The following is a 23,833-nucleotide window of genomic DNA, read 5'->3' as shown; positions in this document are numbered from 1 at the left end:
TGACTGAATATTTGCCTCCAGAATTTAAAGTTTATTTAAATTAGTTGGAATAATCGCTAATTATTTTTAAAATCTAACATCAGAGTCAGTTCAGAAACATGTAGAAAATGATGACCTACGTTGTGTAATTTCTTATTAATCTGTGTTATCTTTTTGAAAGGCAAACTTCTGTTACTTAATCTTGGAGCTCTGCTTGCATACATATTGGAATACAATGTGCAAACATTTCCTTTGAATATATTTATTGTCTCCCAAGACCATATTTTTCTCCCAGAAGGCATTTGTCTTAAATGCATCATCAAGATGAGAGTATTTAATCTTTAAATAGAACCATACTTGCAGCATATTTGAAACTACCCCCTCAGAACAAACAAGTTTTTTAAATTAAATATAGTGTAAGAAAAATTGGACTGAAGCAGCTTCAAAACATTATATTGTTTTATTTAGAAACATGTGGACTATATTTTAAATTTACAAGTTGAGATATGTGATAGAATTACACTGTTATAACCTAAAGAAAACAACAACTCAGGCACACAACAAACCTTCAAGCAGAGACACGTTTTCAAACACACACACACTTCCAAATCTTCTGATAGTAAACATGGTACACAATAATATTTTTATGGCACATTTTCATCCATACCATAAAAAAACCTTGCACATTTGGTTTGAATTAAGTCAAGCAAAGTTCCTTAAAATGTGTACATTCACTTAAAAATAATAATAATAATAAAAACTTGTTTAAATGTCACAAAGTGCATTTTAAGGATCTGTCTTCAACATAAAAAATAATATTTAATTTACCGTGTTGTACTTAATACTGATAGTGGCATAATAGCAATACAGACCCAAAATTATTGGATTGTTCTCGTTTACATGCCTATGATTAAAATACTGCTAAAAGGTTCATATTTCTGAAAGTTACACATTTGTCATTAAATATTGCCTGAAAAGTGAGAAAAAATGTAAATTTGGAAAACGCATAACAAAAAAAAAAATACCTAAAAATATTCTTCAGCGCTTTTGATGAGGTGCTATCTTCATTATTTTTTTACCCATGGCAATTTATGTGATACATTCTTATTTTTGTAGAACCACAGGATGGAAAAAGGCAAAAATACCCTGTTGCATCATTGATCAGCATTGTGCCTTTGCTTAAATAGTCATAGTCCTTGAAATGCACATATTCTGTCAAATTACAACCACAATGCAGCCTGATATGATTTTTTATGACAGACCAACACAAAACAGTCCATATTTAAAGTGAAAAAAAAGAACTGAGGTAATAATAGATAACCAGTTTTCTACTTTTTTATCCAGTGCAAAAATGTTACATTTTTCAACATTTAATTTGAATTGCAAGTTATAAGTAATTTACAGTGGAGGTTTGCATATTTATTTTAAAAATTGCTATATTCTATAGCACCTGATTGATTCTGAAGTAATTATTTCTATTAAAAATATCAAGAATTGTAGTTGTGATGCTAATGAAAGCATTATAAATATGAGGGCACTGATAAATTGCCTCAAATTTCCTTTATTTTGGGAGAATGGCGATCAGCCAGTACTTACATGAGAAACCAAATTCATCCACAGATTTTACCTCAACAAGTCTGAAAATCAAGCTTATGTTCTTTGGGGAGGGACGGCTGACGGGTCACGTCTTCATGTGTGGTTAAAATAGTGACCCCATTCTTCTCAACTTAGCATCTTTGTTACTAAAAAAAATTGGTATCGGCTAAAATCAATGCAGCTTTTTAAATAAGTCAGAAATAAGATCAATATTTTTTGTTGAAGTTTATTTTTTACATGTTTGACCAAGGCAGTCAACCTGTTATTTTTGCCAGTTTTAGTTTCTTCATTATTTTACATTGGCTGTCACATTCCTAATTGCACTGACTTCAATTAAAGCTGTACTGTTTTTATATATTTGACCAACCTTGTTAAGCTGTTCTGCATTTATATGAGCTTTACTGGTGCAGTTATCAAATTTGTAATTCAGTACACTTATGTCTGTGTTTAAAAAGACACTATTTACATCCATTCAGCATTGTTTTTCTGTACTGTATCAGCTGATACTAAACGTCGTATATTGGTATCAGTATCGAAAGAGAAAAAAGTGAATCGGTGCATCCTTAGTTCAAGGAACTCTCTGCAGTGTGAGAGGAATGGGCAAAAATTTGGTTGGAGAAAGTATTGACTAGGGGGGCTTATTCAAACTCCTTTGTGTTGGTCCACCCTAATAAAACACATTAGAGCCTGCCATTGCAACGTTGCAAAATATGAAACACCAGTTAAAGGGGGTGGAAAAACTTTAGCAAGGCACTGTGTTCATTCCACCAAATCATCACAGTCCATCGTCTTGTAAAGTAACCCATTCCAGGAGGTCCATAGTGTCCAGCACTACCAACCCACACAACCTCCAGTTTGCTTCAACATATCCCGTTGTTGCTCATAATCCACAGAAAGTCCAGCTCTCCAACCTCAGTCACTTGCGCGGTCTGACATGGCGCACCACATTCGCCTCAAACACTGTCTTCATCGCCTTTTCTATCTGTTTGAGGAATACCTGGGGTATCCGACCACACAGAGTGTTTACAGTGTCCAAGAACTTGCTCTGGATGGGATAGAAGAGTGACTGGAACATGTTGTCCTCAAAGGGGAACTGTGGAGAAACAGTCAGTCATCAGCATCCAACCCCAAAGTTATTTCAGAGTAATTAGCTTTTTTTTTTGTTTGTTTGTTTTTTTTTTGTTGATAAAAGGGAAGTTATCAAGTTTTGGATTTCCAGAAGCATATGGAATAACAGTCACACCAGAACCTCTCTCCCACCTTAATATCAAAAACCTCCATTTGTTAATCTGCTTGCTGTCTTGACAACATAATGTATGAACATTGAACACATTGAGCACATTGAACCATACAAAATTGATAAAGATGCTCAGAGCTCAGGATAAAAGTACCCCGGCCGCAAAAAACTAACAAGCGTCCGAATGAAGCTAGCAACAAGCTAGCTGACCCAAGAGTTGGGAACCCCGGAACAACCATGGACTCGGATGGAATCCATAAGGGTATTGATGATTTGAAGATGGGGAACAATGGAAAACCAAAACAAGACTTCGACCATTTGGGACATGAGATTAAGATTACGGTAAGCTGGACAATACTGTCCAGCTTACCGTAATGAACAGGGCCTAGCTGAGCGGATTGACAAGGCAGACGCTAGCATGCATCAAGCAGACAACTGGGCGAAGGTGGCAATCAAGGTGCTGTGCTCCTGCAACGAGCAGCAGAGGAAACTCCAGTCAAAGTGCTTTATTTAGAGTCCCACTCCAGAAGAAACGTGTGTGTCTTTGGGGTCCCAGAAGGACAGGAGGGTAACTCTGTCATACAATTTATTGAGATGCTTTAGAGGAGCCAGCTGCAAACCATTGCACAAAAAGAAATGTATACAGCTACTGGAAAAAAATTGGATAAAGCTATTTGATATAAACATTTGTCAAAATACTTATATCCAAAAGCTGATGGTGAGAATGTGAGATCCAATAGGTTGAGCGTGACATCAAACATGGAACTGTGACGTTCATATGGTGCTTTGTATCTTTTGTTTTGAGCCGATCCATTTCATGTTCCTCATTATCATCATTTCTTGCACCTGTGCTACTCCCTGATTGTTTCCCTTCTTAGGCCTCACTCATTCACACTCATGCTGCAATATTATTGAATGCATTATGCAAGTAGGTTTCCACCACTCTACATCTCACCTTCATTGTTGTGCCTTTGCTCTTGTTCCCTGAATTTGCCCCCTGGCTTTGCCCTGGTCAGAGTGTTGCTGGTTGTCTATCTAGGTCTCGGCCCACACCTGTATTACAGATTCCCCATCCACTCTATATCCTTCTATGGATAAATATTCTGTTCACTGCCTCTTCATGTATGACCGTAGCCCGTCTGACCCAGGATTTGGATTAGGAATTATGCTTTTGCTGAACATGGAGGGGACCGAAGCAGATAGCAGGAGTGCCACCCGGCATCAACACTCCTCCTCCCTGGGTTCTCACTCCTGAGCCCTCCATCAGTGCACCACCTGCTCCCTTCTTCGTCCCTCAGCTGATCTGTAGAGTATCTAATCAGCAGACCAGGTTAGTGTATATTCCACACACTAAAATTCCTTTAGTGTTTGTCAGATCACCGTGCTTTCTTCTCCACCCCCTGCAGCTGCTTCTTAGCGTGGTCTATTATGGGCAGTCTTTGTATTGTGGTTTATTAGGCAATATGATTCACAGTATTCAATGTTTTTCCCTTCTTTAGGGAGGACAGATATTACAGCTACTCTCCAACATGGTGGCATTTCTGCCCTATTCCATAGTCCAAGAGACTAGAGGAGAACAGGGGAAAGCTCCTCCCTGAACATGTTGTACCACTCTTTTGGAAACCCGTCACTATGTGGGCACTTAATAGTTTTCAAATAGCAATGTTGGAGACAATGTGGCTGGCCATGAGAACAACATTTAGTCTCTTATTTTGGTCCTGTCCAAAGTAGCACCTTTCTACTTTTCAATACTGGGATATGTCATCCCCACGAATCCCAGTATTCCCCTTTTGGGAAATAATATCTGGAAAGGTGCATCAAAAAGAATACATTAATCTATTTAAAATTCTACTGGTAGCCACAAAAAAGCTGTAACCTGGTCTTGGCTAAAGAAACTCCCATCCCATTGGCAATTTGTGAAGGAGATTCCCTCTATAGAAAAGCTGGCATATCTTCTATGCATCAAAGGACACTCTTTCAACAAACATTGGTCTAAATGGTTTACATATAAGAGCAGCGGAATCATACGATCTAACATTTTGTAATATTGTTTTTCTCCCACTAAACTACCAATCAGTGCCCCGAGTTCTGTGTGCTTTGTATGTTTTACTGTAATAATGAAAAGGGTTAAATAAAGAATATTAAAAAAAAAAAAAAAAAAAGAAAAAAAAAAGAATTCATCACAGTCTGTAAATGGCATTTACAAATTCTGTCAGCAGGGGTGGGGTATGGTTTGTGTATTAATTATAAATTACGTCCCGACTCATCTTTAAGAGGCTTATCTTCGCTGCCAGCAAAACTGCTGTCTGAAATTAAAAAACTGACCCAGATTGTTTAATCTGAGAGCCTGAGAGATTTTTTTCAATGAGCCCTTTCTTGTAAGCTAAAGAAGCAGTCCCACCCTTTTCAGCCAACTGTTGTGAAGTGTGAGATGTTTTTCTATCAGTTTTTTGCATAACAAAAAGATACTAATGTCCGACCATATAGTATAATGGTTTACACAAGCTTTCATGCCACTACAACAATTGGCTTTTGCCAGTCTCTTATAGAATTTGTCACATAGAATGTAAAGACTAATGTATTTTTGTGGGACAGTCTTGCTGATTTCTGATTATTTCAATTTCAGAAATCGTCCATAACTTCAAAACTTTAGCTGCCCCTTGTAATTTCAATCCAGTGCAGCTGCGGAGTGTGGATTCAGCCTCCATGTCAAAACCCTGAGGTATTTGATTACGCAGTGGGTGAACAATTTATACCCACGTTCATAATTTGAATCCAAGCTACGTGCATGTGCTACGACATGAGTGCAAAAGTTTCTACTTCTTACTACATCTTCTATTTTTTTTTTTTTTTTTTGCAGCCATGAGTAACGTCAACATCTGATGAAATCACTCTTTGTGTAGTCTGGTTGACTCACTTCAAACCAGTAGAGGGAAGCATGTCTAATTCACATTCTCTTTTTTGCAAGATTTTTAAAATATCCTTAAAATTCACATCATAATTGCGCAGAAACATGGCTATTGATTCCATGTTTCTGCGGAAACATGGAATCAATAGCCTGGTTCAGCTTTCCAACCAGTTGAACATCATGAATGACTGACAACATTTTGAAAAAAAATAAATATGGCATTTGATTTTAAAGAATTGTCAAAAGTCATGAGGCACATTGAAGATGATGTTGCATTACAAGTTACATATGAGGGCAAATTTGTCTCAACATTATTCAATCAAACAAAAATATTGTAATGGAATATTTGATTTTGGAAAAAAACGTTTTGTCTAAAAACTATTTTTTAAATCCAAATGATTCATTTTTGTCTCATGAAGGAAAAAAAGTTACTTGCAAAACAAACTTTTATTTGCACGTGACAGAAGTCTTTGGTTGCAATTCTTAAACGTTTTTTGGTAGAACTTAGAGTTTTAATTGCTGGAAAAATGAACATCCTGTGTGGGGCATAAAGATGTGTCCTAAAGGTTAGTGCTGACTAACCCACCTCTGAACTGTGCCGTATATAACCAACTGTAAGCCACAAGTAGTGGTGACATACGTCCATTTAAATTTGGGCCACATCAACTACTTCCTCTTTTTCCATATGTTTTTAGCAATAGCTGAAAGAGCTGTACTGTGATCAAGACACTATAGCTAGAATATCTAAAACTTACTGGTACAACTATTTTTTGTTGTGTGCTGTTGCATCCATCCAGTGATTAGCAGGTAGAATCCATTGCTAAGTTCTTATTACTTTCCTGTTGATATCAAGGCGACAACGGACCATGGCCATCCGCAGACAAAACTTAATCACTAAAGCTAACAGCCGCACACCGTTTCAAACTAGAGGATATTACCTCATATGTCAAAGTAAAGCAAAACAAGATAAAGACAGGAGAGGGAAAATTTTAAGTTCTTAGCCGTATTAGCTCAGCCGATGTCTCCCTTCAACAAGCCACCAAAGCCAAACAGAACTCCAGTCCAGCTCCAGCTACAATGAAGATGAAAAGAGGGAAAACAGAAAGCTAAAATAACATGAAATAAAGGAAATTTGATAATTCGGTTCTAATGTGTTCCAGATGCAAAAAAAAGTTCAGATATAAACCTGTTTCAGATTTGTGCCAGGATGTTGGTGGTAATTTTTGTATTTTTCTTGCAAACATGTCATTATCAACACATATGTATGCTCATTTATATTTGTCTTGTCCAAACCAACTTTGCCACAGCATCTTAAGCATTTATCATATTTCTGTCCCTGTATAATGAGCTTAGCAAACTGGCAGGAATCAAATATATTTAGTGTGAGACTTGTCTGATTAGCAGCTGTCACTACTGATAGTCCTGTAGCAACAAAGCTTAATGGATGATCTCATAGCATAAAAAGGCAAAAGGCTTTCAAAATAATACAATTCAAAATAAAACTAAATACAAGACACATACACTGTAACACTAATAAGGAATACAGAAATTATGTGAATATCTTACCTCAGCTCATGATCTACCAGCTTGGTTTTCCATTTTGCAACTGGAAGTAAATATATACTTAGGAGTTACATTGTCTCCCCTCATCCACAGCATTGACTATGTGCTTGGAAAAAAATTATCTGATTGTACACTAGTGGAATAAATCAGAGTTGGGCCCGGGTCAGGGCAAAGCTCATAATAACATCATTTTACAACATACACATCCCTGCAGCAGCAGTACTTACAAGCTTTGGGACCACAGAGACTGACTATATCATTTTGAAGTTCATCAAACAGACATTAAGACAAGACATGAAAAAAACCCCCAAAAACATCAGACCACATGGTCACTAATGAAAAAAACAACACAAATTCAAAGCAGCCTAGCCATAGCGATGCCGCCCTCCCAGTCCCCCCTACAGCTCCGCCCCTGCATGTGTGCTGTAGGTTAACATGGACCTAATGACACACTGGGTCTGGTGAGTTTTCCCACTTTAACTTCGCTGCTAATGAATACACACACGGAGGCCTTGCATAATAGTTTTTTAACACATATTTCCTCCAGATATATTTGGTAATTTACCACACTTATGCAATTTGTCAAAAGTGCGCTGGTTAACTAATCCAACATAAAGACAAGCGAATATGACACATGCCTAGTTTATGCACTTTACCTGATGCTAACATTAGCTAGCATGATATGCTAAATAGGACCACAGCACACAAAATATATGACTGTCATCACAAGTTGTGTAAGATTTCGTCTTTGAAAAAAGCGTGGACACTTTAGTAGCTGTTAAACGGCATAATTTTGTGCAGTTTACTTACCTTTCACATTCTGTGTCCTCTCACTGAGGAGACACCTGCGGTTTGGGGATCAGTTCTGAGGTGGGAGGGAGTCAAGAGTTTTCTGCTTTAATCAGCGCTAACCATTAGGGACTTCAGGCCCCGCCCACAATGTTCATGTTTCCAGCAATCAAAACTCTTCAGTTCAACCAAAAAAGTGAGCATCAAAACCAAAGGTTTGAGAATTGCAACCAAAGAGTTCTGACATGAGCAAATAAAAGTCTTTATTTATAAGTCTATATAACTTTGTCTCTTCATGAGACCAAAATAAGGGATTTGAATTAAAAAAGAGTTTTTTAGTTTAGTTTTCTTCCAAAATAAAATATTCCTTTACAAAACAAATTTCATTACAATTCAAAAATTTGACCACAACTTGTTTTTTTTAATTGAGATTCGTTTTTGTTTGATTGAATAATATTGAGAGAAATTTTTGTCCAAAAATATAAATATCTTTTCAGTTTTTTCCCCCTGTACTTACATTATGGATTGCATCATAGACTACTTTAAATGCAGGCTGCTTGTCGTCATGATAAACTCCACGGTTGCCATGGAGAATAGACACGCCTTCCTGTTCAGCTCCTTTACAGTTACTCCCGTACATGCAGTGGTCAGGTCTGTAGTTCCACTGGCAGGGAAAGATATAGAGATTCTCTGCAACAGAAGAAAAAAGAGAACACCTTATCACATGGTCAGATTTAAAACATTTACTAACGTATAAACACCCCTGTTACAGAACCTGCTTTTTGCAGGGGAAAAAACACATTTTAAAATGATTTCCACCTTAATGTGACATAAATTCTGTACAATTAAGCTAAAAAACAAACAAATCTAGTTAATTAAGCTGTCTTAGTAGTACATTTCTTGGGATTTATTCATTTTACAGCCTTTACTGCGGTGATAGTCTATAATTAAGCTACAAATGATCTAAATGATCCTTACTGTAAAGATATCAATTATTAGGAAAGTTTAAAAAAAATGACAGCAATATTTCTATTGCATATTCATTAATAACCTGATCAAATATGGAACAATAAAGATATTAGTGTAAATTTGCATTTCACTGAAACTGATATGAAGGACACTGGTCTTTGACTCTACACTGTAAAAAATGCCTCTAATTAATGGTAAAATACTGGCAGCTGTGGTTGCCAGAATGTTACTGTAGTGTATAAGATATCAATGTATATTTTGGCAATAATCACGTTAACAGTTCAAAACTGTAAATTGTTTACGAAAAATTACTAACTAGTGAAAAAAAAAAACAGGCAGAAGTTTATAATACATTATGGTATTTTATTATAAAATATTTTACAATAAAACTGAGTTTTTTAATTCTATATATAAAGGGGATTATAAATAAAATGTCCTACCTAGACTATGCCGGCTCGCAGCAGCAAATAAGCAATATTGTGTGAAACTTTAACTCACTGAAAGTGAAAGGGGAAGTTTGTTCAACCAGACAGTCGTCTCTCACATCGAACATCTGATTAAAGCGGCAGCATGTGACTTTAAAAAACACTTTTAACATATATATTAAAACTTCTGCGGTCCTAACATGAGACAGATAATCTGTGAAAAAAATTGAGCTGATCTACCCCCTGAAGGTGTTCTACAGAATTATAACCCATAGAGTTGTCTGTAAAAGAAACGTAGGATCAGGAAAATGACCAGTTTTATGTGTTTTACATGGTGTCTACGCCCTGCCAGCCACACTAGGCAGGTAGAACAAAGTGTTTCCGTCAAAGTAAAATGTCCTCCAGTTGCTGCAATACATTGGCTCAAGAGTTGGTGAGCAATAGGTAACAGATGCTGGGTAAGAATGCAGATGTTTGCAACTTCAAGATGTTTCTAATGCTTTCTAAAAGAGATGCAATCCATCTGTCTGATTTAAAACCTTTGTGTAGAACTGCACAAACCGAGAGGGTGCAGTCTTTCACCAACAAATAGCACATTGAAATACTAATTCCTTTGCCTTTCTTTTTAGAATTCATCTATGAATCATCTCTTTTGTCTCACATCTCAGTCTCTAAAAGCTGCTTCTTATTTCAGAGCAAAGAATTGGACTCCTGTCTATAGAAAAACCTAAAAGATTCATCCAGACATCGGAGCGGAGCTTTTTTTGGCTCTGTTGGTTGGCAGCCAGTGTACTGCCGCTGCATCTCAGAAGTTAATGCCCACATCTGACAGTTGCAGCAGAAACTCGGTCTGCAGCCGCAGCCATGACAAGGACCGCTTTAAAACACTACAGGATTAGTGAGCAGAGTAGGGTATGCTTTTCAACCTTTAATATAGAATGTTTCAGAGTAGTTTTGGTTTCTTTTTCCACATTAAACGGGATGAATAAAGTAAAACAAACACTGCACCTGGATTATAGTGGAAGATAATATTGAGGAGGTCCTGGTCTCCCCACGTTATGTGGTTCTTGTACTTCTGGTGAAGCGGATGAAGAAGATCTTCCCACAACAGACCACCAGCAATCAGGCTACTCTGCAAGAGCAAGACGAGCAGGAGAAAGAAAGTCATCAAAGCAGCGGGACATTTGTATTCCGCTTTCCAAGTACTGCCAGTAGAGATGCTAAATTGAGCTCTGAAGCATGATGTCAGTGTGGTGATCTGGAAAGTGTTGTTCAGAGCCACTCTGAGCACTCAGGGGTGGGGGAAGAAATTACAGGCCGCGTTAGTGTGTTTATCACAGCATGGAGTGACGGGGGGGCTGTGTTCAGAGCTCACCTTAAACAGTGTTCTGCGAATCCTTGTCAGGTTCATCAGCATCACGCCAGAGTTGACCCCTGTCACTCCGTAGAAAGGGTGCCGGGCGAAGCGGCTGTACCAGCCGATCTTGGGCACCTCGTGTTCTGGAGCCATGGCCGCCAGCTGGGACTCATTAAAGGACTTGAGGAACATCCAGATATCGTCCATAGGCCGCAGAAACAGAACATCTGTGTCCACGTAAAGCAATGAGTCCACATCTTTCAGGATTACCTGGAGGCAACAGTAGTACATAAGAGGGATGCGTACAATTAATCAACTTATCATTGCCAGTTAATAGTTTATTAGATTAAATTTGTTCCAATCGCTTAACTAATGTCTAATTAACATCAGCTTAGAAATTCATTTAATATTGTAGTTAGGCCACCAAAATAGAACCCTTATATCTTTCTGTGTTTTGTCTTTTAAGGAATAATGGCAGTAATGAAGACGGAGAAACTGCTTGGCGTCCTTTTCCATGTAGATTATATTATCAGCTATTGTTGAACTTATTTAGATCAGGGTAACTTTTTGAAATTTTTAAGCCTACTTCACGTTGTGTGACAAGTTCAACTGAAGTAACTTCTGGAGGCTAAGACTCCGGCAGTACTCAGGCTTGGCTATGTTTTATTAGCTTTCTAATAAAACAGGGTTGTCAAAATGATTTTATGATTTAACAAGAGAAGACAAACTTTTTTTTCCTCCAAATGTTCTACTCCTTGAATTAATCAACTTATAATCTTAAAACTTTCCTTATGTATTCAGGATATGTTTGACACTATGAAACGTCTGACCGTAACAAAAAAACTCATTGTGTGTTTGCCGTTGGGGGCAAACACACTTTTAAAAACTTTAGAATTTAAAATTAGCATATCATTTTTAGGTGTTTTTTTAAGTTATGTTTTATTAGAGTAATAACATGGTATAATATGATAAGTCTAGCATCTTTAAGCACAATTCCTAGAAAACATTTTTTTTCATTACATTTAAATAATCCTAAATAAGCTTTCCATTCTCTGATTCTGTTATCACTGGACACTGGATTGTAATGTTGCACTTAGAAAAAGAGCCACTTTGATTTTAGGGATATTTGTCAGTGACATTTTTACTATGGAAAAACACACACACACATGCACACGCGCACACAAAACAATGTTATGCAAGAGTGAAGTAGTGTATTGCAACTGTAAAGGTTGGGCGCTGCAGTGCGGAGGCATACTGTCGGAAGAGACAATGTTGAGATAAAACCTGACCTTTTTGGAGTATTCTTCTTTACAACATACAATATTTTGCATATACAGTATTCATAAGGCTAAAACGAACTGCTCACAAATAATAAGCAATTCCCACACTGATACAGTTTTAAGTCAGCTTGCCGTTCTTTTTTCTTTTACAGCTGACACAGCAATTTTGCAGGATGGGGCCTGGAACTGCATGCTTTTTTGTTCCAACTTCCACTAAAACTTTCCATTGTTTTCCACCAACAGCTCTCTTGTTTGGGTCATGTTTCCTATTAATCAGCCAGCTGCAACAACTAGTCAAAGGTTTTCTAAAAAACCCCCAAAACAACAACAACCACAAAACACACTTTTAAATGTGTATTTACAGTGGATTTTCCCTTCATTTATTGACAGTTTTTTTTTCTATGAAATATCTTCAAAAACAGCAGTTAGTTTTAAAAGAAAAATCCAAATCACAACAGAAATTAAGATCTTATTCCAAAAGACCTCAGTATCATTTCCAATTTCCGGAGCCAGATAAAGTTTTTGTCAGGATTTCATTCCTCACCTGTATTTTTTTTTTAACTTTGCACTTGAAACTGTGATACGTCAACTCTGACTTCTTAAACCTTACCTACTTGTTTTGGGGTTAATAGTAACTGATTGCTTTGCGGTGAGTGGAGAACATTACAAATCTGCTACACCAGCATTATGTCCCTTTTATTGCTAGAAAGCCAACTGCTATTTCAATGGACAATGGTCTGAAAAGAAAAATCAATGCCAGAGCACAAGCTCTGCTTAATGAAATCATTGGTTTCCGTCTCTAGAGGCAAGTCTGTTTCTTTGAGTGCACACTGCAGACAAATGTGAGAAGTCACCCATGTAATTAATTATATCCATAAACTACACCTAGAATTAACTGCTGGAGCAGAAAAAACAATATGTCTAAAAGAGAAAAAAATTATTTGCTTGCTAGCCTACTAGTAACATTAAGCATGTTGAGGATATAAAATGAGACACTGTGCTGTGGTCTTACAGGTAGGAAGAGTCTCTGAGCAGCACAGGGTTTGAAGAGCTTCTTCCATTCCTCAGCGTCGCCCACAGAGAAAGAGATGGGATAGATGCTGTACTGGAACCTAGCTGAGACCGACGGAGGCCACTGGTGCAGCTGCATGGGAAGATATTCACGTCTCATGAAAATGTATTGCAAATGAAGGCAAAAAGGAAGTAAAAGATGTAAGAGATGCACCAGGACATTGATTGGTGACCAGTACAGAGTGAAAATACGCTTAATGATTGAGGATTTGATCATCACAGATAATAGCTGCGTTTCCATTGACCCTATCATTGCGTAATTTGAAATTCAAAAAATAAGTTCACTTAATGGAAATACACCAATTTAGAAAAAAATAGTTTTTCAATAAAAAGTTTGAGGTAAAGTAATTTTATTTTATAGCACATTTTCAGCAACAATGCAATTCAAAAGGCTTCATATAAATTAGAAGGATATACAACAAAATTACAAACCAAAGGAAAGAAAAAAGAAAAGAAAAAGTATAACCCATGTTTAAGAATAAGTTGAGACAGTTCTTTAGGCCATATTGAAATTGGATTATTTTGCAAAACTCCAATGGAAATATTTTCTTCACATCACAAGTCATCTGATGAACAATCAGGAGAAGATGATCCAAAAGAGTTGGAGGATGATGTTTTTTAAATCACTTATTGTGCGAACAAACTTATCCACGTGTGATTTTAATTGCGTTTCTTATTTAATAGAAAAACTGCACAAGTTTGCGAAATTGTGTTTTTTTGACATTAACAGAAAATTTACAAAGTTTTGTGCACATTTGTAATGGAAACACAACTTAAAAGGTTGATACTGTTTTCCAATCAGTGAATGCATCGTACTTAAATGCCAGTACTTCACACTCACAACAATACTCTTCAGTATTGAAGATAATATTGAGAGAAGACTCAGTTAGTTACTTTCTTTACTACTGATTTTCAGAAATCACTCAGAGAAGACACAAAGCTAAAGAAAATATCTAGAAATGAAACTGTACTGCAGTTTCTTTTAAACACGATGTAACATCGGCATATAACAGGAAGGCGGAATGCACAGCAGCAAAATTGCTTTTTTTGTCAATTTAAAAGGAATAATTTGATTTGTCCCAGAAGATGACAAATACATTTTAAAAAGTTATTGCCATTTTGGAAATTGTTTTGAATTGTTTGTTTGGAAACAAACAGGATGCTGTTTAGGGTGCTAACAAGACTAATTGAGCTAATCGTGAAAATTGAGAGAGGCTGGAGTTTAGACAAGACAAAATGTTAAATGTCAATTTTCTATTTTTTGAAATAAATGCAAAACCAGCTTCTGGCAGTTTTTTAAAAATCCTTCTGTCCAATAATAACATGGAGGATTTTGCTATACCTGTAGTTTTCAGTGTTGTAGAGAAGACAGCGCTGTAACTCTTAGCTACAGAGCTGGGACTTACAGCTCTGGGCTTTTTTTTTTTAACTAAATGTTATTTTTGAAGATACGCCATTGAAAATAAATTTAACTTCAAAAGTCAGAATTTAAGGTTATCACTTTGATCTCAGGACATTGAGAATAAAGTCAGAATTTTTTTCCCCGCAGCCCTAATCCCTTTCCATAGGTAAATATTTATTTAGTAAACCTTTTAATGATTTAATAACATTGGCATAATATTTCAAATATTTGGTAAATTTGGGAGATAGCTACATTTTTATTGTATACTTTGTATATTTTTACTGTATTTTTCTCTATGCTTGCTCATGACATAACAGATTATAATTCATCTGCTAATGCTATTCAGAAAGAAAAAACTTAAAAAACTACAGGGTTTGAATGACTGACAGAATGTTCTGGTTGCTGTTTGACCATCTCAAATTGTAGTTTTTAAGCTAGAGCAGAAACAACTCTCAAAGTTGTGAAAAATTGGGTGGACTAGTCCTTTAGCCATTTACTGAATCAGAAGCCCCATTCAAAAGCCAACTTTAGCTTCGTATACAAAACAAAGTAAGAGTATAAGGCTTTCTGAGGCATTTTACTGAGGGTGCTATGAAGGATCTTATTTTCCCTGTAGTCATCAAGACACGTTTTATGACAGGCTTTACAGGAGCGCATGGATGTTTCGAGTATTGGTTTTCTTTATTCACTTGCCTATTTAACAGCTAAAGGGTTTGATTTCACCTTCAATAAGTGTCCTTATGGATCCTAAATGACCGTTATAATTGGTGGCCGATCGATTGGCACACTACTAGAACTAAATTTTACAGAAGCTACAGCCTAAATAAAGAATAGATAAAAATAGCTGAAGGTCAGTGAATATGTCTTTGCTAATCAGTGAATTTTGGTCCAGAACTGGCTTTGAGAGCCACAAGGACTTGGCAAGCACCTACCTTGAGTCTCTTAGCACTGTGGCTGCTCCTACGCTCCTCCCTGTTCAAAGCCAGCATATGTGCAACACTATCCAAGCACAGACTGCCATAATTCCCCTTTTTTCCTCCCAAACAACCGTCAACACGCAGCACTGATTCAGCACTCATGAAGGCAGGCTTGTAATCTCAACATTTGAATGAATGCTTTAGTGTTCAGTTTGAGGTTTATTAATTTGAATTGTTCATGTAGCTGGTGACTTACAGCATTTCTGGAAAGATCCCACACCATGTAAGGTTGATCTAAACATCTTAGTTATGTAATATGTTCCTGTTTTGAGACAAAACATCAATATCTGCCTGTAATCAGTGAGACGAAGTGGTATGTATGTAATCTATTTCCAGGGAAAAGATTTATAAAAAGGGATATAAAAACCTAAGGTCTTTTCATGGAGTCGTTGTGTGCATTGATTCCCTGTGTGACGTTATTGAGCCATTTAACAACTTGGACACATACTACTAGAATTTGCATGATGAAGGTCTCTTACCCTTTCTTCAAACTGAGGGGCCAAGGAGTCCTCAGCAAAAATGTGAAACTTGATCTTCTTCAAGCTGAATAGCAAGGCTGACTTGAGCATTGTGAGGGTCTCGTCCAGACGTTTCCCACAAGCCACCACAGCTAAGTGCATGACTTCCTCGGGCCGCTTGCGCCTGGTCACAGGTCGGATCACATTGCCCAGAAATTTACTGGAATACACAAGAGAATAAAAGCTTAAGACATGAAAAACAGATGAATGATCAATAACATATGGAGGGGTTACATAATAACAATAATAATCCAGATATGAAGAAATTACTGCCAGAATCCATTTGGGGTGTCAAGTTTTTAAACCTACATGTGTTTATAGACATCAGGAATGAGAAAGATGATAATTTCCTGGTTGTCGAATAGTTTATATGCTGCAAGATTTTAATACTACTACACAAAATGTATGGATATAAAGCCATGTCTTTTTCTGAAAATATATTACAAAAGAGACCAAAGTTCGATTGCAATTAGAAACCTACACTCAGTAAAATGCACTCAGATATTTGAGAAAACACAAGGCATTGTTTGACATTTACTTCAGTCAATGTTCTATTTTTTAAAGTTAGAAATACAGTTTTCAATACCAAAATTAATTTTCATGTTTATTTTAAACTGGAGCACACCCTCCGGTCCCCCTTTTTGAACAGGGAGACCACCACCCCAGTCTGCCAATCCAGGGGGTCTTCCCCGATGTCTACGTGATATTACAGAGTTGAGTCACCCTACAACATCCAAAGCCTTAAGGAATTCTGAGTGAATCTCTATTTATCTTTATCTATATTTATTTACTTTATTTTATTTACTTTCTCTCCCTTACTTGGGGTGCTTTGTTCATGTTTTGTGAACATGTTATCTGAATATACTCTACTTCTGTATGTTAAATTGAAAAAATAGACAAATAAAGTTCTAAAAAAAAGAGACCAAACAGAAATGTGTCTTTGTTTGGCAAACGTGGCGTCCCATGCACAGCGGACCTTGTTGAAGGACTGCTCCCCACATCTGGAAGCAGTCAACTGAAGCCACTGCAGTCACCAGAGAGACAGCAGGACATGAACTCTCTGTCTGCAGAGCAGCACCACCGTAAGGTTTATTAGATTTGCAAAGAAAAGAAGGGCAAAATTTTACAGCGTGATTAACAATAATGTGGAAGAAGAAGACATGCAGAGGGAACAACCAGAGCAACAGCTGTACCACAGCACAACTAAAGGGCTTTCTAGCTTTAGAATGGAACTGGGTCATTTAATGGACTGTTATACAAGTACTGTACTTTATTTCTCTTTTCTGACTCAATAAAAATCAGATCAAGTTTGGGAACATATATTAAATAGCAAAAGTCTTGGAACGTCTTTGTTACAGCACAATTTCTTCTCTACTAATGTCAAAATCAGAATTGGTGGAAAGCAGCACATAATTGCTAAAACTCACCCAGATGAGCATGACTGTCAGAAAGCTAAGCACAAAACCTAAAAAATATTTTAAGTCATGGTTTGCAGTGCAAGACGCTGGGTTCTGCTCTGGCTGTTGCATCGCCACTTTGCGCTACTGAGACATAATATTTTACAGATGTACTGGAGCTCTACCAGACAGTGGACTTTCACATCTAATATCTCCTTAAAGCTGCAGCATGTAACTAAAAAAAACAAACAAAAAAACATATTAGAACTTTTGCTGTCGTAACATGAGATAGATAACCTATGAAAAAAAATTGAGCTCCTCTGCCTTGTCCAGATCCAGATCCGGCACAAAACTGTTAGCCATGCTCACAGGCAGTTTTGCACTAGCATTGTTTATTTTAATGCAACCTGAATTTCACTTTGAATGAATGTTTCCTTTGCTCCTATGACTCATTTAGCTGTAATTTCCAAACATACATATACAGCAGACTTCTGACTTCTCACTCACCATGAGAGTCTCATCAGCACATCAGGCTACTCAGGCAAGCAGGGAGATCGCAAAACACCCAGAGCAGAGAGATCGTTCAGTCATGCAAGACGACATTTTTATGACTCTGCATAATGCTGCGGTGAGAGAGTAACTACTTTATTGCCAGAAATGTTGCTTAACTATAGTTGAAGTGACAGGGCAAGAGATTTGTTTCAACACAAAACATCAACAGAAATATAATCCTGTACATGAACATGTGAAGGAAAGAAGGCAGTTTCTCCAACCAAATGCTGCAGTAACTCGACGGGTGTCAAGAGAAAGACCCCCCCGACACCAAAGCGGAGATGAATAAGTACTACTTGAAATCATGAATGCTTGTCACCTCCTGTTGACTGTGACACATGGTGGTAGAAGTTGGTTTGGGCTAGAGCCACTGGGTCATTCACCAAGGTTCTTGAAAATACTCAGCACTCCTCTGTATACCAAAGTATTCTAGCATCCAGTGTGACAGTCAAATACAACGTCTCAGTCACAAATTGACTGAGATGTTGCAACAAACGGCCACAGACTTCAAGGAAATGACGCAGTGTTTTAAAGAAGCATACAGACATAAAGTGAACCCTTTAAGGAAGTGTTGCAAAGATGTTTTTACACACCACTAATTACAGCAGATAACTTTTTGACTTACGGTTGACTAAAGATTTGGGATACAAAGAGAAATCAGTTGGATTCCCCATTTTCAGTTCGACCAGTCACCAGTCACCCAGAATGTTAAATGATTTTGTTAGATCAGCGTATTATATTGTGTCATATCAATCGCAGACTTGAGAATAGAACTGAATCAAAATTTGTATCATGACAAACTTTGTCATATCAAGAGACATATTGTCATCTAAACACATTGATATAATATAATATTGTGATTAGGCCTGTCACAATAACAAATTTTACTAGATCATAAATTGTCCCATGATTGTGAACAATAATGTTATTTTGAGACCACTTAAGTGATATAGTGACATTCCCACAGAAATGTGAATATTAGTAATAGTAATAGTCAAAATGGAAATTGAGCTCATCTAAATTTATCACGCAAGTAAGTGATTAATTGCTTATTGTGAAAAGCTTAGTATCATCATCTAAACAAATTCATACAATATCATATTGCAAAGGGCAAAAATTATGAAAACATGAAAAACATCAGGGATGTGCTTAGTGTTGCCATGACAACGCTGTCTGAGGAAGATGCTTCACAAGTATTTGTAGGAAAGAACTGTGTCATGAAGGCGTACGGACACCAGAGAGGCCACATTTACAGAAGCCCACACATAGGCCTGTCACGATAGCAAATTTTGCTGAACGATTAATTGTCTCAAAAAACTATTGCGATAGACGATAGTATTGTTTGAAGACCTTTTTACACCGATTTAATGGAAATGACGTAATAATGCATGCGATTTCCTGCCAAAGATGGATGCACTTTATTTTCAAAAGAACACCCAACACTGGAACTGATAAACAAAATAAACAAAACAACCAAAATAAAAATAAAATTGATTCTCAGTCTCCATTAACAAAAATGTACTTGAATAAAAACGAAATAACATAAAGCCAAAGTGTAAATAAATACTGCATTCAACCAAAAGAGTGCAGATTATAAAGTCTGTTTACCATATTGCCTTTCAGTAATCATTAGATTTAAATAGAGAAGATGGGCACATCGACTACCTGATGCAATAAAACTTTGATCGTTCTAAGATTGTCGCTTGTGATCATCCTGTAGTGTGTGGTGTGTTACGCTAGATCGTTGTGGCGCTCCGATCTAAATCAGGGGTTTTCCCCGCTGGGATTGTTAAGGCAGCCTGTTGAATGTGACAGGTAGCCAATCAGAAAGCCCAGATTCTCCTCTGTGCTTTCTGAGGGGAAATTACCGAGGGGAATCCCAAACAGCTGAAACGGCGCAACCCGAAGTCCAGCAGACATTGGAGATAATATGTGGAAACAACATTAATGTTTATAAAACATTTTGTACAAAGAATATAGAAACAACGAGGGGAGGAGTTGGAACGAAATCGCTACGTTGATGAACCCGGTAACTTTTCAGCTGTTCTTCGTTAACGTGACATAAATAGGTTCTAATGATTTTCATTCAGTCAGGACGTTACGCTGACACTAGAGCCACATGCGTTGCAGGTAGATTGTAGTAAAGCATTGATTAATGCCTGGTTTTAAAATTAGTTAGCTGGACTTGTAGCCATTATGTTGTGCCCACTGTCGGCACATCGAACCCGATCGAACCGTTATACCTAGGATTTCTGTCGGCTAATGTGTGATCTCAGATTTTGAAAATGGGCCGACAATCGACCGACAGCACTAAGATGGTGTCGTGTGCGCTGGGCATTACACTAAGGAAATGAGGAAGGGAGGATCAGTGGAGAGCACCTGAGTTGAGCCTTTTTTCATTTAGCGTCAACAGAAAGAGAAAAAGGCTGGAAGAGACGATAACGCCGATAATTAAAATGACGTAGATAGTTTTAATTTATCGTACGATTAATCGATTTTTCGTTTATCGCGACAGGCCTACCCACACATTTCTCTATCATGAAGGAGACCACAGAACTTCTCCATCCACCCTCGGGAGGATAAAGTTGGTGTGAGCCCACTGACCGTAGAGGGTCAAATTGTCTAAGTAAGTGGACTGCACTTGAGAAAGAAGATAACTAGCTCTCTATCTGTGTGTAAAACATCTACTTTTTGCAGACAAATAGATATTTCTTAGTTTCCTGTGATGGTACACCACTGGAATAATAGGTGCAGTCCCTGAATACAGACAGTCACTGTGCACTGTGTAAGAACACACAGCTGGTGACCTCATGGATCAACTTCAACAATGTGAAAGGACAACGTGATTTCTAAAGAGAGGTCTGAAACTGCGTGTTTATTTGCTGCTTGTTTATTTCCAAACCAAAGCTTTACAAAAACTGCAGATTGACTATCTAGTAAATATGACCAAAGAATTGTTTTAAAAGTAAGAAAAATGTCTGTACTTGGACCAAAACTGTGACAACAGTTTTAATTGTGAGGATGAGGGGAAGAACTGGAGCCATTTTTTCTCTATTTTTGGCTGCAGGAAGTGATGTGATATGTCCAGAGGAAATTTAAAGATTAAAACTTGGACATGTGTTCATCTGGTAAGTCTTGCAGGAAATCTGTCTGGTGTTCTGACTTATAGACTAACAGAACAGCGGATTCACCACAGAATAGGGATTGAAAAGGACAAGCATGAGTAATTTCTATCCCAGAATATCAATCTGGCACTGCATGAACGATTCCATCCAAACATTTTCACCTTGATCGTCTGTAACACACAAAAAACCTGAACCTTTTCTTCACTACCTCCTCTAATCTTAGCAGTCACTCTGGAACATTTTTCATCTGGCAAAGTCTCTTATTTCCTCTCCTTCTTTTCTCTAAGCAGGCCCACCGGTGACCCCTTTTCACCCATCTCTCTTATCAACACGCAACAGCAGCGTGCCTTCTGCAAGGACGCAAAGGACTTTTCCTCAGTGCAATGCCTTGATGGCTCTTTATCTAGCGAGCAGCGTCTGGGGGCTCCAGCCCCGGCGTCTGTGCTGAATACATATTACGGTAGAGGAGGGTGTCTCCACTTGTGACGCTGTCAGTCAGACTGAAGGTGAAAGCACAAGGGATGCATGAGGCTCCAGAACATAAAATACTGGGTCCATCCTCTATAGCAGAAAGCTAAAGTGACATTCCAAGCCTGAACAGAGATTTTCTGTAACTCCCCAAAAAGAGAGAAAATGAACAGCAAAAAATAAAATATATATAATAATAATAATAATAATAATAATAATAATAATAATAATAATAATAATAATAATAATAGACCAGCCTGTTCATAATTTTCAGATGAACAGGGTGAGCTTCCTTTATATGCTACTTTTAATAATATCTCACCGAGTCAGTTTGTACACATGTGCAATTTCTTTTTTATTATTATTAATGCAAAACCTGTCTATCAAGGTCACTTTAGCCGCTTTAAGTCAATTAGAAGAATGAGATGACGGCCTATTTCCTACAAAATGGGGCTAAATGATGAACATACTGACAGTAGGGGATGATTTATTGCCTCCTGTAGTGTCTCTGCACATAGTACCATATATTTATACATATTTTCAGCCAAATACAATACATTATGTTAAATGAACACAAGGGAGAATCTTTGCAAATGAAACTTCGCCCTTGATCACAAATTTTTGAAATAGAGGAATTCAGTTTAAAATATGACTAAAAAGGGACTAAAGAAGAATGATGAGAAGGTTGGCTCCTAAGCAAAGGGAGGCACAAACTGTCCTTTTTACCTTTTTGCATTCTCGTTGCCCTCTCTTCCAGTCGCCTTGCCCTCTTTTCGCCCCACACGCTCTCCGACTCCAGTGGCTGATTTTCTGGCCAACTTCGCCACGGCATCACTTCCCACATAGTCGGAGAGAAGCGAAGGTGGGGATCTGCCGACCTCCTCCAACTCCCGAACACCTCCAACTTCCTTCGGCGGCGGCTCGTCCGCGCCGCCGTTCCCCCCGAAGAAGTACAGAAGTAGAAAAACTCCGAAACCCACGGCGATCGCAACTACTTTGCAGTGGATTCGCATGGTGAGAACGACTTGTTGCGGGTGGAAGAAGCGACGGCCACGGCCGAGCTCATGTCTACGGCGGAGGGCGAGCGGCCCAAGTTGACATTTTTATCACCGCACCCCGCTCGCAATTTTCGGCAGATGATGATGAAGAGCGGAGAGCGGTTTCTCAGTCCATGGAGGCTTTTAGACAGCGGAGGAGGGGTTTCTACAGCTTTACCGTAATGATGCACGTACTGCTAAAGTTGCACATACATTGCAAAAGTAGTCGTGTACTATTATCTTGTATTCATAATTTCTTAAGTGTATGCATTGGACCACGTTTACAAGTACCCGGAGTTACGCACAACTTTTTAACGGTTTACAAATCGTGTTTCACAGATACAGCTATCCAAAATTACACACAAAGAGGCTTAAACGGGTTATAAATCCAGTATTACACACGCATAGGTATTTTGAGACTATTTTTTCTCCACAGTCATGCCACATTTTGTAATACCACAAACTTCTGAGTAGCTATTTTATTGGGTTTTAATGTGATTTCCCAAAAACAAAGTAATGCATATTTGTGAAATTATTTGATAGATTGTTTCAGGATTTATTATAATACATCAGTACTTCTTTGCAACTCCCCTGAGTTGCCAAACTGGTAACTGGGGAGTTACCAGTTGGCACATCCAGACACCAGAGCTGTGTGGTACTGCATATTTTGGTATTGATGCCATACCAAATACAGGGCCAGTGTTGCCAATATCAATACCAATACTTTCTATTACTTATGTGATCTGGAATTAAACTTCTTACCTTAAGGTGTTTTTGTGGTTTTTCCTTTGAATTGCTTTACTAAATTTTAGGGCAGGATCTGGGTAAGGTTTATAGATGTCTACAAAATATTTTAATTACACATGCAATTGCATTTATTCCTACAGAAAGTGAAAAATATTATTTGAGAGCAAATTAAAACCAAAACCTCTTTTGAGCTAGGGTTGAGAGACTAATAAAAAAAATAGAACTAAAATTTAAAGAGCAATTGTGAGCCTGAAGTATTGATCTTGTCACATTAGGTGGTACTTTTGGACTTCCACATATACCCATAGTTTTAGATCATGGGTGATAGAGATAGGAAATAAATTCAGGAGAAGTATCTCACTATAACAAGAATTATTCTTGTAACAATGAGATGCAAACAAGAAATTTTGATGCCAAAATTGTTACACAAAGAAAC

General features: G+C 37.6%; 1 protein-coding gene across 1 annotated transcript; it reads right to left on the bottom strand.

Annotated features, from left to right (window-relative positions):
• Positions 1-422: 422 nt before the first annotated feature.
• On the bottom strand, positions 423-22,802 carry gxylt2 (glucoside xylosyltransferase 2). The gene is made up of 7 exons (XM_044122265.1): positions 22,340-22,802; positions 16,033-16,231; positions 13,116-13,247; positions 10,842-11,093; positions 10,475-10,598; positions 8,590-8,762; positions 423-2,668 (listed from the first exon to the last, which is right to left on the bottom strand). Exons 1-7 carry the CDS (start codon positions 22,624-22,626, stop codon positions 2,492-2,494), a joined length of 1,344 nt encoding a protein of 447 aa, XP_043978200.1. The 5' UTR covers positions 22,627-22,802; the 3' UTR covers positions 423-2,491.
• Positions 22,803-23,833: the final 1,031 nt, after the last annotated feature.

This window comes from Gambusia affinis, linkage group LG07 (genome assembly GCF_019740435.1).
Source record: "Gambusia affinis linkage group LG07, SWU_Gaff_1.0, whole genome shotgun sequence".
Taxonomy (NCBI): Eukaryota; Metazoa; Chordata; class Actinopteri; order Cyprinodontiformes; family Poeciliidae; genus Gambusia; species Gambusia affinis.
The sequence above is the reverse complement of the archived record's forward strand: the minus strand, read 5'-3'. Positions and strand labels throughout refer to the sequence as shown.

Excerpts from the sequence above, each read along its gene's own strand:
- gxylt2 (XM_044122265.1), bottom strand. The coding sequence starts at position 22,626 with ATGCGAATCCACTGCAAAGTAGTTGCGATCGCCGTGGGTTTCGGAGTT. Across the intron at positions 16,232-22,339 it reads GGCAACGAGAATGCAAAAAG|TAAATTTCTGGGCAATGTGA; the intron begins GTAAAAAGGACA and ends TGTGTATTCCAG. Across the intron at positions 2,669-8,589 it reads TCTATGATGCAATCCATAAT|TTCCCCTTTGAGGACAACAT; the intron begins GTAAGTACAGGG and ends GTTTCTCCACAG.